At 37.6% G+C, this 13,789-nt stretch overlaps 1 protein-coding gene across 2 annotated transcripts in view; it reads left to right on the top strand.

Annotated features, from left to right (window-relative positions):
* LOC148655214 (hepatocyte growth factor-like) overlaps positions 1-12,773 on the top strand; it is a 32,930-nt gene extending 20,157 nt beyond the window's left edge. For both annotated transcript variants that reach the window (XM_088645524.1, XM_088645523.1), the window contains exons 13-18: positions 127-232; positions 474-548; positions 2,338-2,487; positions 3,227-3,333; positions 4,678-4,820; positions 8,926-12,773. In XM_088645524.1, coding sequence (XP_088501650.1) covers positions 127-232; positions 474-548; positions 2,338-2,487; positions 3,227-3,333; positions 4,678-4,820; positions 8,926-9,096 — 752 coding nt within the window. In that variant the 3' untranslated portion in view covers positions 9,097-12,773. The remainder of the gene's footprint in view (positions 1-126; positions 233-473; positions 549-2,337; positions 2,488-3,226; positions 3,334-4,677; positions 4,821-8,925) is intronic.
* Positions 12,774-13,789: the final 1,016 nt, after the last annotated feature.

Raw genomic sequence — 13,789 nt, 5'->3', positions numbered from 1 at the left:
TCCTAAATATTGGACTGCGTCTGTTTGGTAATAAATGGTCCTGTTGATTTTTTAGTTATTAACTAAATTCTTGTTTTTTTTTCCCCGACTGTTTATATTAAACCATGCATATTGCTTTTGTTCAAGGTGATCCATCACAGATTTCCTGTTTTCGTCATAAAAGAATTAGAATTGTTGGAGGAGCACCAGTAAAGATTAAGGAAGCAAGCTGGATGGTTAGCATACAGAAAGGGTAATTTACAGATTGTTTTCATCTGCTTCATATAGTTTAGAGATTGTGTGTGCTGGCTGCTACTCTAACTGTACTTGTTGAGGAGAAATACAGTCACTACCAGATTGGTAGGCCAATATTTTTTTTAAATTAAATTCCACAAACGTTTTTGTTTTTCAAGTTTTCGTGTTTTGTGAATGTTTAAAAATGTGTAACAAATTCTGAAAGGTGGAGGTAACATGGATTTTTGTTTTGTCAACAGCAATTCTCACTGGTGTGGTGGATCATTGGTGAGAGAGGATTGGGTCCTTACAGATAAGCAGTGTTTCTCTTCCTGGTAAGTTTAATTTCTGTTCGTTCGGAAATTCCGCAAAAGGAGGATATAGATAAATAAACCTGGATATCAAAAAGATACCCATTAAGAAAACTGCTTATTCCGGATGCCTGGTAATTTTAAAAAACATAATTTAGACAAATGCTCATTTATGAAGTAGTGTAAAAATTTAGGTTTAATTTTTCAAGTTACAGAATTTCCCTTTGACATATTTGTTAACTAGCTTATTTGTCTAGTAGCTAGAATAACTACTGTATTTCGGAAGGTTATATGCAAAGAGTACAGTATGATTACAGCAGAGTATGAGTTGGCAAGCAGGTTTCCTTGTTTTTCATGGCATCGCTCATCTTAATTATTTTATTAAACTATTTTATTAAACTTCATCAATTTCCCTACGGGATCAATCAAGTCCTATCTATCTTAACAATTTCCTAAGATAAAAAGAAGCCAATTATTTTTATGTCTTGAACTTATGCCAAGTTCACTCTCATATCAGCTTAGTTGTAATAATTCCTGATATCCGCTATATCACCTTGCAACTCACACCTGGCAGCCGACTGAAGCTTAATGGGAGTGAGCCTGGCCAGTACCAGGATGGGAGACCTTCTGGGAAAGCTAAGGTTGCTGCTGGAAGAGATGTTAGTGGGGCCAGTAGGGGGCACTCATCTCACGGTTTGTTTGGGCCCTAATGCCCCAGTACAGTGATGCGGCATCATACTGTGAAAAGGCACCGTTCTTTGGATGAGATGTGAAACCGAGCTCCTGAGTAGGAGTGTCACTCCAGCGTCCTGGCCAAATTTCCTATTGGCCTTTACCAGTCTTGGCCTCCTAATAATCCCCATCTACAGTATAAACTGGCTTCATCACTCTGTTCTCCTCCCCACTGAGAGCTGATGTGTGGGGAGCGTACTGGTGCACTATAGCTGCCGTCGCATCATCCAGGCGGATGCTGCACATTGGTTGTGGTGGAGGGGAGTCCCAATTACCTGTGAAACTTTAGTGGAGTTTTCATAAAAGGGCTATGTAAGTGTAAGGAATGTATTATTATTATTATTATTATTATTATTATTATTATTATTAAATATTTAAAAAATGCATGCAAAAACTATAAATGTCAAGACTAAGACCGTTCTCCTTTACACCCCTCCTCGACACCATCTGTACCTTTTCAGCTGTCTCTCGGTTCACTCCTCACTCTGCAGGAGGTCCTGTCTTCCTTGTCCTACAGCATGGGGAGCTGGCCCCTAGCCACGTGGGTTAAGCCAGATCTTGCTGTAACTAAGCACTCAATAAACATTTTCAATGCGCTTAATTATCGGGTGTCGTTATTCTTTGGGACCAATCAGTTGCTGTAACTGTATATCCTGCTGGATCCTGGCTGTTTAAGACTGGAGTTGCCCATCTGTGCTTTAGAGACAAGCAGTTAAGGAGCAGCTAGAAAAATAAAACTACACTTCTTGGTTTACTTATTTATTCTGTGTGGGTGTGTATGTCTGTCTTTATCCTTGCAAATAGTGTGCAATCTGTTGTTGGTGCCGTTATAATGTTTAATACCAGTCGTCTCATTAAATTATGTTTGGACTCACAGAAAATATCAATGCAATGTCTGTGAGTTTTACATCTACGGATTCATTTTATAAGTTTAGACGATACTGTAAGGGGTCCAAGTTTGCAAAAGTGAAATTTGCAGCAGGTGTTAATGACTGCATTTGCTTTGTGCAGTGTTTCTCTTCTAAAGATCCCACAGAAGTTTTGAATTGCCACGATAATTCACTAAAGCTGTTCTTTACAGTGTGCCTGATTTGGCAGAATACAGTGTCTGGATGGGTTTCCTCCACCTCAACGATACAGGACGGGAAGAGTCAGAAAAACAGGTTCTGAAGATCTCCCATGTGGTCTGTGGACCTGAAGGCTCAAATCTCGCTTTGCTGAAATTATCTGGGTAAATTTTAAAAACCGTTTCACCAAAGACATGCTGAAAGAGCATGATTAATTTCTTAGACTGGTGTGGTCAGACATGCCAGACAAGTTACAATTGCTAAGCAGTGGCTGTACTGGCAATATTAAAGGGTAAAGACTGTCTTTGACTTCTGCTTTTTTAGAACAAAACTGTGCCTTGATATATTAAGTTAATTATTCTGGGCATTGAATAAAATGTATCAGGAAATATTTGTCTCTCCTTCATGGAGGCTCTCTTTGAATGTCAATGGTTTTGGATAGCACTCCATAATAATATAATAATGTCTTTCTGTAATTTGTTTATTACTGACCCTGAGACATCTCAGTACTGCTTTTAACTAAGTTCATCCGCTGGGTAGCTCTTAGTTTATAGGCTCATATTTCATGTCTAAGTGAACACGTACTGTAACTGCTGATAAGGTTGCATGCTCTACTGCTCTTTTTCTCTTCCAAGTGTCTGAATTAAGTTTTTTCATCTTCCAGAAAAATCATTGTACAGTTTACTTCTGTGTTAAACAGATGGAAAGTGCTTGTAGATAAAACAACAGTGCCAGATTACAGAAGTGATAAAAAGTGGGAAGTTAAACGTTTTGGACACCATTGGTTTTTTTTGGGAGCAGTAGACATTAGCTGTATACGCTGCTTGATGTTTATGAGAAGTTAAAAGAAACTCAATATCAGGTTGTCACAGAATGTTTGATATTTTATTCTTTTACAAATAGGGCTGCTTTGCAAACTGAAAACGTTCGTACAATTCCGCTCCCCGTCACAGGATGTGCTATTCCGGAACACACCAATTGCACTATGTATGGATGGGGAGAGACCAAAGGTACTATTTTTTCTTCTCTATTTTTGCAAATTTTCTTAATTAATCCTTTGTTTAACCAGAACAATAAACTGAGCACAATTTCTCTGTTACAATGATGATCTGCGACGTTCCCATTTCAACAACGGGGGTTTTCAGTACAGAGAATTCCTTTGCTCAATGGTACAATAGCAGTGTCCCACAACCTTCCATTAAAATTCCAGAACCCCTCATGTCCAGTCCACACTGCTGTCTCAAAGTTTCCACAGAACTGCGCACATGTTCTTACTCCTGACTTATGGACATATATAGTTTATGTTGAGTGGTTTATAGAAATTATTTTCATAGGTTAATATCCATTCAGTCCTGGACTGTGTTAGTAGAATTGCTACCGTGGTAGGGCAGTGTTGAGCTAGCTAGGGGTACAGCATCGTCGCATCCAGTGAGTGCTAATTCTGCCTTTGGGCAGTCTCAAGCTCACAGCAGGTAAAACAACAAGGAGTTTGACCATCCTCATGTTGGAAGAGAGCATTCACTATCCTTGTTTCCCCATTTCTGGAAAAGGGGTTGTAGCAGTTCACAGGAGTTGGAGAATGGCATATTAGGAAGGCATCAAAAAGAGCAATAATTGTAAATTTAAAAGAGAAATTTGAATTCGGCAGCTACCGTACATAGAGATGCAACTACAAAAGGTCAGTTCTGTGTATACAGTACTACTGATTTAGGTAAACTTTTCTAAGAAGTGTTAAAATAAAATGCAACACAGGACAAGCCTCAAAGGCATTGTAGAGCTTGATCTGTGCAAGGTTTAGTTCTAAACCGTGTACATGCTGAGAACCAATGATAGACACCAGTTGTGGGGAGTGTTTGCAGAGAGTGTATGTGACATTTCAGATCAACTGAAGGCGCAGATAAGTGTTGTCCAAAATACTGTTGTGCTATGTATGGCAATCTTTATATGGGTTAGAATCTTTCTCTTTTGTAAACTACAGTAAAACAAGAGCTTATCTAGGGCTGTACTCAAGATGATAAAAACCCTCTGTGAATGATTGAATGCAGTGCAGCATACACTTTTGAGTGTTCCTTTGATTGTTCTCCAGAAGTTGCCTTTTTGTAAAGGATAAAAGCCCCTTTTATGTCTTCACTGAACTGCACTGCGACTTATTTCAGCCTTACGGCATATTACTGGGAAACCCACACTCAGCAGTACATAGCCATCTTATATATTCATCTTCAGTACTCATTTTCTCTTCCATGTCAGGCTCATACATTACCCTTTCTGTATGGTCAAGGCAGGAGTGTACTTTGAAGATTTTTTTTTTTTAGAGTCGTTTAGATTTGGCTCATTTTCCCTTTTTCTTCTTTCAGGAACTGGACATGATGGCATCATGAAAGTAGTGCAGTTGCCAATTGTTAGCAATGAAAGGTGCAATGCATACCATAGAGGGAGTCTCCCAATTACCGAGTCTAGACTTTGTGCTGGAGGAAAGAGGGATGAAGGAGTTTGTGAGGTGAGTGCCCATTGGTGATCATTCTGAAGATTTCATTGAGACAGAAGAAGGTTACAGATGACAGGGGGCCATTTGGCCTATCTTGCCCATTAAGTAGTTTTGTAGTTACTTGATCCAAGGATCTCATCCAGCCTTTTCTTGAAGGATACCACGGTTTCCAGTGGAAAGCATGTTCCATACACCCACAACTCCTTGGGTAATGAAGTGCCTCCTGTTCTCAGTTTTAAATGTGTTTCCACAGAGTTGATTCAGAAGAAGTCTGCTGGGTGGACTTTGTCGGTGCCTTTGAGAAATCCGAGCACTTGTATCAGTTCCTCCAACCTGTCAGGATAGGATCAGACTTGATAAATTACTTAATAAGCACGATTCATTTTATTTTTACCACCCTGTTTATTACAGTCTTCTGTAGACGCATCACACTTGAAGGGTTTTTAAAATGTTGAGTTTTTTTGCTTTAAGTTTATTTTTTGAGTGCTTGCTTCTTAAAAAAATCAGTGTTCCTCAATTCTCCTTTCAGAAAAAAAATGTGAATTGGCTAGAAAACATAATTTAGCTGTTTCTTGAAAAAGTCTTTTAACTTCTACAGTATTTTGGGATAGCCTATTCTATACACTCATGACAATTTTTGTAAAGAATCTTTCAGTCATAAATGTACATTCATCATTTCCACTTGTGTCCCTGGTCCTTGTGTCTACTGTTATGTTTGATTGGTGAGGACCATGTTTTTAGTGTGACAAAAAAATTCTATTTGTTCAGATTTGAACCTTTGCTTGTCCAGTTTCTCACAATAACTGATGTAATAAAAAACAAATTCACCTTCTTCAAATTTGTCATTATGAAGCACGTCATGGTTTTTGTTATCTTTTATAAAAAGCAGTCAAGCATCAAGAAGATCTGTTGTAATAGCCCTTCATTTTGCAACATGAAAATAAACCACCCCACTCACCAAGTCACTCTTACAGTAAAACTAATTTTCAGTCACTTCTGAAACATTTCTCTTAATAAAATGAGTTAAAGTAAGTTTAGAAAGACAATGCATTCCTCTGCATAATTACAAAATTATCATTTCAATTGTAACAAATAAGAGGACCAAAAAAGAGTTGTTGATGCCAATTCTGTGGGGTCTTTTAAGAAATGCTTGAATGAAATCTTTGGATCATCAGGCTTCGTATGTCCCTTTATTAATTTTGCTCTTATTTAGCAATCGGGTGTCATTTAATTAATCCTGTTTTTTTTAATCTTGTGTTTCCCCACTTACTCAGGGTGTTCCACATGGCTATGTGCTGGGAACTCTCCTAATGAAGATTTACAATTTCCCTGTTGGGCTTTGGTTAACAAATTCAAAACACTCTGGCTTACAGACAAACCAGATTATATACAGTACTACTACTCTCTGCAATTTACAGTTGTCTGTCTGATATTAAGATTTGAATGCAACAGAAATTAAAATATTGTTGTCAACACTAGAGAAATCAAGCTCTTGATGGATGTAAGAAACTTTGATGCTAAGGTTTGCCCCGTGTTATCTGAAACGTGTGTTAAGAATGTCATAAGTACCTTTTTTCTGTTTGTTTTTAATTGCACAGTTGACAATTGCCATTACTCTCTGCTGAAATATAAGACTGCTGTAACACCATATACAGTCATATGAAAAAGAAAGTACATCCTCTTTCAATTCTATGGTTTTGCATATCAGGACATAAATAATAGTCGTCTGGTCCTCACCAACTTCTATAATCTCACTGTCATTATTTATTCAACAAAACTTAAGCCAAAATGCAGAAACCATGTGGGAAAAATTAAGTACACCCTTACTTGCTACCACAGGAAGAGGGTAATTAGCTGCCAGGTGCCGCTGATCAGATGCACTTGATTAGCTGATCATCCGGAAGTGTGACCAGCTCTAAAAGCCAACCTTTTGGCAGCTTGGTGGTCTGGAGCATTCAGGTGTGTGTTAACACCATGAAAGGAGAAAAGACATCAGCAATTAACTCAGAGAAGCAATTGTTGCTGCTCATCTGGGAAGGGTTATAAGGCCATTTCCAAACAGTTTGAAATCCATTATTCTGCATTGAGAAGGATTATTTACAAATGGAGAACATTCAAGACGGTTGCCAATCTTCCCAGGAGTGGGTGTCCCAGCAAATTCACCCCAAGGTCAGACCGTACAGTATAATGCTCAGAGAAATCGCAAAGAACCCAAGAGCTACATCTAGGGATCTACAGTACAGGCCTTGGTTAACATGTTAAATGTTAAAGTTCATGACGGTACGATCAGACAAAAGACTGGACAAGTATGGCTTTCATGGAAGGGTAGCCAGGAGAAAGCCCTCTTCTCTCCAAAACGAACATGGCAGCACAGCTTAGGTTTGCAAAATTACATCTGAATAAACCACAAGATTTGTGGAACAGTGTCCTTTTGACAGGCGAGACCAAAGTAGAGATGTTTGATCATTATGCACAACGGCATGTTTGGTAAAAAGCAAACTCAGCGTATCACCACAAACACCTCATACCAACCATCCAGCATGGTGGTGGAGGGTTGACGGTTTGGGCTTGTTTTGCAGCCACGGGACCTGGGCACCTTGCAGTCATTGAGTTGAACATGAACACCTCTTTATACCAAAGTATTCTAGAGACAAATGTGAGACCATCTGTCCAACGGCTAAAGCTTGGCTGAAATTGGGTCATGCAACATAACAATGATCCCAAGCACACCAGCAAATCTGTAACTGAATAGCTGAAAAAAAAAGAATCAAGGTGTTGGAATGGCCAAGTCAAAGTCCAGACTTCAACCCCATTGAGATGCTGTGGCAGGACCTTAAGAGAGCTGTGCATGAACGAATGTCCTCAAACATCAATGAACTGAAACAATGTTGTAAAGAAGAGTGGGCCAAAATTCCTCCAAAACATTATGAGATGTGTTCAAGTTATCGCTGCTAAAAGTGGCTCTAAAAGCTACTGAATCATGGGGTGTACTTAGTTTTTCCACACAGGGCTTCTGCATGTCGGCTTTATTTTTGTTCAATAATGACATCGTGGAATCTGTTGTGTGTTTCAGGTGGGTAGCTGCGTCAGGCTGCAAAGGAACAAGTAATAGGTTTATTCCATGCTGAAAAGAGAAGAAAGAAAATGCAACGTTTGGGCCATGGAGCCAACCTGAAGAAGGCCGAAATGTTTTCTTTCTTCTCTTTACAGCATGGAATAATTACTTGTTCCTCTGTTATGCGTTTATCGCCTGAGATAGATTTCCTAATTTTAGGAACTGGTAAGGACCAGATTATTTTTTTAAATCCTGGTATATAAAATTGTATAATTGAAAGAGGGTGTACTTTCTTTTTCACATGACTGTGTGCTTGGGTATCTTCTAAGGTACCAAATAGGCTTGAGTATGTCCAGGATTCTGTGGTTCATGTGCTAACTAAACTCATCTGGACATAACCTCTGTCTTTTGGAAATTGCACTGATGTCCTGTGTTATTTACAATAAACATCCACATTTAAGGCAATGAATGATGTAGCTCCAGGTTATATATTGGACTTATTGCAGGTGTATAGTCCAATGCTGTGTTGTATTCTGTGTTGAGCTACAGTATTTTAGCTCCCTGGAAAGTACTCTGTAGTTTCTTTATGTTAGAGGGGCCAGCATAAATTTGTTAATATGATGGTTATTCACTCATCTGTAAAAGTGAATATAATATTTTATAGCTCTACAGTGAGAATGACGAGTTTAGCATTTATGAAAATAAGGCTATTAATTGTGCTCATAAATTAAAAAAATATTTACATGTCTTTCACTAGAGAGTATAAATCTCCAGCTGCCAAGTTAATATCTATAAATAATGCTTGCTGGCACCTCTGGGGCAAAATGAAACCTTTAAAATGTGGCAGAAACTAACAGTAATGTATGAATTAAATGAATAATTCATCAATCCATTATGAAAATATTAAATGCCGGAACATGAATTTACTGGAGTTTCGGGATATCCTGGTGTTAGGCTGATTGATCCTGCGAGCTGTCAATAATTTGCCGTTCTCCCGGTACCGGGGATTACTGCCAAGGAAATGACTCGTTAGTTTACCTGCCTTCTGCTTCCCTTTTACAGAAAGACTATGGAGGCTCGTTGGTGTGTGAAGAAGGAGATTTCAAAGTAGTAGTTGGCGTGAGTGTTCACGGCAGAGGATGCGCTCGTTCCAACCGCCCTGCAATCTTCGTCAATGTTCCGTACTACGCCGAGTGGATACATAAAGTCTTCAAATATTATTCGAACCTCTAAAATAATCCACGAGATTTTGAGCCTTTTCATAGGCGTTGCTTTAAATTATAAATTTAAATGACATCTGTGATGTTTTGAGTCTGTTTTAATGTGTTGTAGTGGTGACAAAATCCTAATTTGGGGTTTTATTACCATTTATTCCTTATTTTGTTTTCCAGTGGAGCAGAATCAGTATTAGAACACCAGGGATGTCTTGAGGGGTTAATTCTGAATTGCAAGACAATAAAGCAGTAAAATATTGTTTCTAAAGGCAGGAGGAAAACAAGTGTATGTAGCCAGTGTTCTGGCTACCGATGCCTGTAGGTCTTTTGATAAAATGTTTTTTTTATTCATGGTCTATATTCTAGAATTGACTGTTGCTTCACAAATCATAGCACTCAACCTGCAAGTTATGAAAAAGTGACATAAAGATCAACATTCAAAACTGTGTAGTGAGTCTGAAACTGGTCATGTGTTTTTAATAATTCTAAATGATAATAGTGATAGTAGTGTTTTTGTTTGTAATGGCAGTATTATCTCCTGAAAGTACTTGAATATATGCAAGACCAAAAATCTGACATTTTCCTTCTTTTGGAATTTCATGTGATATTTTAATTTACTTTGCAATTAGTAGTATCAACTGTACTGTTAATACTAGAAAGTAAATTATGCTTAAACAGGATGTAAATAATGTGCTTGTAATTTGGTTTGTCACAGACAATGCATTGTAGGTCTTATAGATCTCAAGATGTATTTAGGAAAATGTTGATCATTTACAAGTATTTTACAATTTAATTTTTTCTTTTTCTACTCCTATTTTTAAGATAACATGTAACATTATGATAATATACTTCCCTACATAAGGAGTTTTTTGAAGTAACTGGTTTACAGTTCATTTTTTAATGCACTGAATTTTGCAGGAGCTTTATTTAATGTGTGATACCTTTTCTTCTGGCCAAATAAAGTAGTGTCAAAATCCTGGTAGCATTTATGTGTTAAAGATTAACATACCTAATTTTAAAGATGGAACATTTGATTTAACACTGATTTAATACCTTTTCATGATTGTACTAAATACTACTACAGTACTACTTTAGATAATGCTTTCAATGTTTTGATTCCAGCTTCTTCTGGAGATGGTAAAAGTAGCTGGACAGGGGACAGCTGAGTGCATTGGAGAGCAGCACCAGATTAAATGCTTTAGCTGGTCTGTGACAAGAATGCCCTCCTTGCACTGGTGATGGTGGGGTATATACTGTGCACTGTGTGGGTTATATACTGTCCATAATACCAAGGGTTGGTGTGTTGCATCCAAGGGAGAGTAATGGTGACAATAGGCAGCCCTGCACTGTGCAGTGGATCCCGGTCATGCTCCAGAAGAGGCATTCTTTCATCCGTTTTTTGTCCCAGACATTCTTACAGTAAATCACGGACCAATTGAATTCAGTTTTCAGTTTGGGCCATAATTGTAGATTTTCAACTTTCAACTCCTAAGATGCCCAGTGGGTTTTGTAATTGGTATAAACCCTGTGCCAGTTCTGTGTTTTAGTCACGTCCTCTTTCAGGTGTGTTGCCTGCAATGTAGCCAATTGGACCTCTGGAGAAGGAACCAGATGCTCATTACGGGAGTATCTGATACAGTGTCATTCCCAATAGTGTCTCTGCATCATCAGTTGATCAACGAGTAATAGCTATTTTGTCAGAACTAATAGCCAGAAAGTCGAGGAGATTCTGTGTGCTGAAATTGTTGGAAACTGTACTCTTGAAGTAGGGTATTTTTGACACTAGGGACTGCGTAACTGAAGAAACAAGTAAAATAAACATCTAAACAACAAAGCTGGGATAAAATTGTATAAACCATTCTTGTTCCTCTGTAACCTGGATGTTCCTGTGTCTCCACTATATTAGTATTTAACTGACAGTGATTATAAATTGAATTTAATGCACTTGTCTGTATGCTTAGATGGCTTCAAACCAGAACAAAAGTCCCTTGAATCTGTATGGTGTTTGAGAGGTATTTTGTGTATTCCCTAAAAATAAATATTGAAAAGCAACAAGCCATGATACTACCATTAAGAATGTTTTTTTCTGAATGTACCTGCAATGAAAGTACTTGTGTGCTTGCTCAGACATGTAGTGTAGCTGCTAGAATTAGACTACGCTACTAAGGATTAATAAAGCTTTTGATGATGTTTTCTGCTGGACAGAATATAGAGTGTTTGTGCATAATACCTGTTCTAATTGTTCCTAACAGGCAGAGCCTAGGATTTGCAGTGACATTGTGGTGAAAAGTTAGTGGTCATTTATTATTAGTATAGAAGAGGTTTTTTGTAAGATTTTTTTTCAGTGGTGTTCTGTTGTGCTTTCAATTTCTGCATTCTTTATGCTTAGACCTCAGCGTTGGCAGCCTCCCAACAAGATCTGCTTGGGAACTCCATCATTAAACCACTGTCAATTTAAATATAACAAAGCAAATATGAGTAGAATGACTTTTAAAATGTATTTGAATTAGAAGTGACCCTTCTCTGATGGTACAGTATATACCTACTGTGTGGGAAAAAGTTATGTTTTAAAGCTTTCCTTTTAATTTCTAATTTTGTTTTATATAATCCTGTACCTATACACTGTAGATTACTGTTGCATTTGGAGTATGAATAAAAAGACAAAGTAGTCTGTTGTTCAAAGTGTGCTGTTGTTCATGGTGGACAGTGCTCTGAATAAATTATCACAGCTTGAACTTAAATATAAAAAAACTGAGGAAATGTGACGTGCAAATTTAAGGAAAGGAGCAAAATGTGCTGGGAGTTTCATTAAAATATGAAATGTGAACACATGTAAGATGCATAGTAGGCTTATATTCAAAATACACTTTCCATCATGCTGAATTAAAGATGCTTTTGTTCCTTGTAAGGGGAAAAAAAAACAAAAGCAAGCTTGGAAAGTAATGCATATCTTTCAGGACAGTAATTTAAAAAAACATGATGCTTTATAATATTAAGAATTTGTGTTTTCTATTTAGCAAAACTGGGTGTTTTGAAAGTTAATGTGTTATGAATATGCCCATGGACATGTCCACTTGGAAGGTAACCTAAAATGTTACCTGACACACTAAAGATTTTATACTTTTGAATCATTTTAAGTCACTGGCAAATGGGTCATCCAATATGTAGTAAAGGAAATGTGCATAAAATAATGTTTAGTCCTGTTATGTGTTGATTGCAATACACAAACCTTTTAAGATTATATGTGACCAGCAATGATCCTGGGTGGTTGCAAACTATCCTGAATTTGCTGCATATGAAGTCGAATTTAATTAACAACTGGCCGGCTTACACAGTCGAGCAATCCATGATGAACAGTGATCTCAGAAAACCGGCTGGATGTTTTCCCTAGGTTAAGTCATGCTTGCAGTAACTTTAGGCATGATCTCTAGTCCTTGTTCCAGAAAGCAATATTGTTCTTTATTTTATGATTGTTCTTCCAGATGAACTCTTGTTACTTCATTAGACCTATAATTGTTCGAAATGTCATGTAGAATTTGTAGGACTCGGCCTGTTCAGAACCAGGGTTTGAGATCACTGCCAAACAATGTCTGGGAGAACTCTTTGTATGATCATATATTTTGTAAATTGTCTTGGCTTGTAATGTAATCTTTGAAGAACAAAAATCAAAATTAAAGATATATTTTACACAATAAAGGATTTTCAACTTACTGCTTAGTGTTTGGGTTTTTATCTCATGTACTGTATTTGTAAAAGCTGCTACTTAAAGATTTTTGTCAAGTTTATGGTGTCCAGAAGCCTTTGAGTTATGTTGTTTTTACTTCATCACAATGATTTCTTTTTGTCTGTATTATTTAGATTGGCATTCTGATCTAAATAATTTGTAAAATAAGAAAAAGTATCTGCATTCTTTAGTTAATCAGGTGGGTAGCTGCGTCAGCATGCGTAGGCTGCAAAGGAACAAGTAATAGGTTTATTCCATGCTGAAAAAAGAAGAAAGAAAACACATTTCGGCCGTGGAGCCTTCTTCAGGTGTAAAATAGAAAAATAATAATAATTGCTTACACTTATGTAGCGCTTTTCTGGACACTCCACTCAAAGCACTTTACAGGTAATGGGGACTCCCCTCCACCACCACCAATGTGCAGCCCCACCTGGATGATGTGACGGCAGCCATAGTGCGCCAGAATGCTCACCAAAGATACAATAGAAATGATCTTTCTATTGTAGCTATGATGCTCCACTTTGCTGTAAGTTTTTGAAAGAGCATAATTGGCAATGACATGCTCATCACAGGATAGTGCAATTCAGCTAACTGTAAAAACAAACATAAAGCCAGTGACCCAACATGTTTCATCTGAAAGGCTAGATGTCTAAACTATACAACGTATACAATTTATTTTGCAGCCTGGTTGCTCAAGTGTCATGAAAGGACAGCAGGCTCACGTGGTCATCTTTCATTTCTCTTCCACCCCTGATACAACTCTGGTACACCTTTAATTTGAATCCTCACAGACTTTAGATTGTCTCCAAGGACACACAGTCATTTGTATATATGAATGTGAATGAGGGCTTTGTCAGGAAGCAGAGGGACCCTACTTGTGTGGTAAACACATTTTGAAGAGCATTTCACCAGGAGAAACCTCATGAAATGATCACACTGTTCAAATATCACAAATGTGTCTTTAAAACCAAATATCTTTAATCGTTTA

Source organism: Lepisosteus platostomus, chromosome 9 (genome assembly GCF_059453375.1).
Source record: "Lepisosteus platostomus isolate fLepPlt1 chromosome 9, fLepPlt1.hap1, whole genome shotgun sequence".
Classification (NCBI taxonomy): domain Eukaryota; kingdom Metazoa; phylum Chordata; class Actinopteri; order Semionotiformes; family Lepisosteidae; genus Lepisosteus; species Lepisosteus platostomus.
The sequence above is the reverse complement of the archived record's forward strand: the minus strand, read 5'-3'. Positions and strand labels throughout refer to the sequence as shown.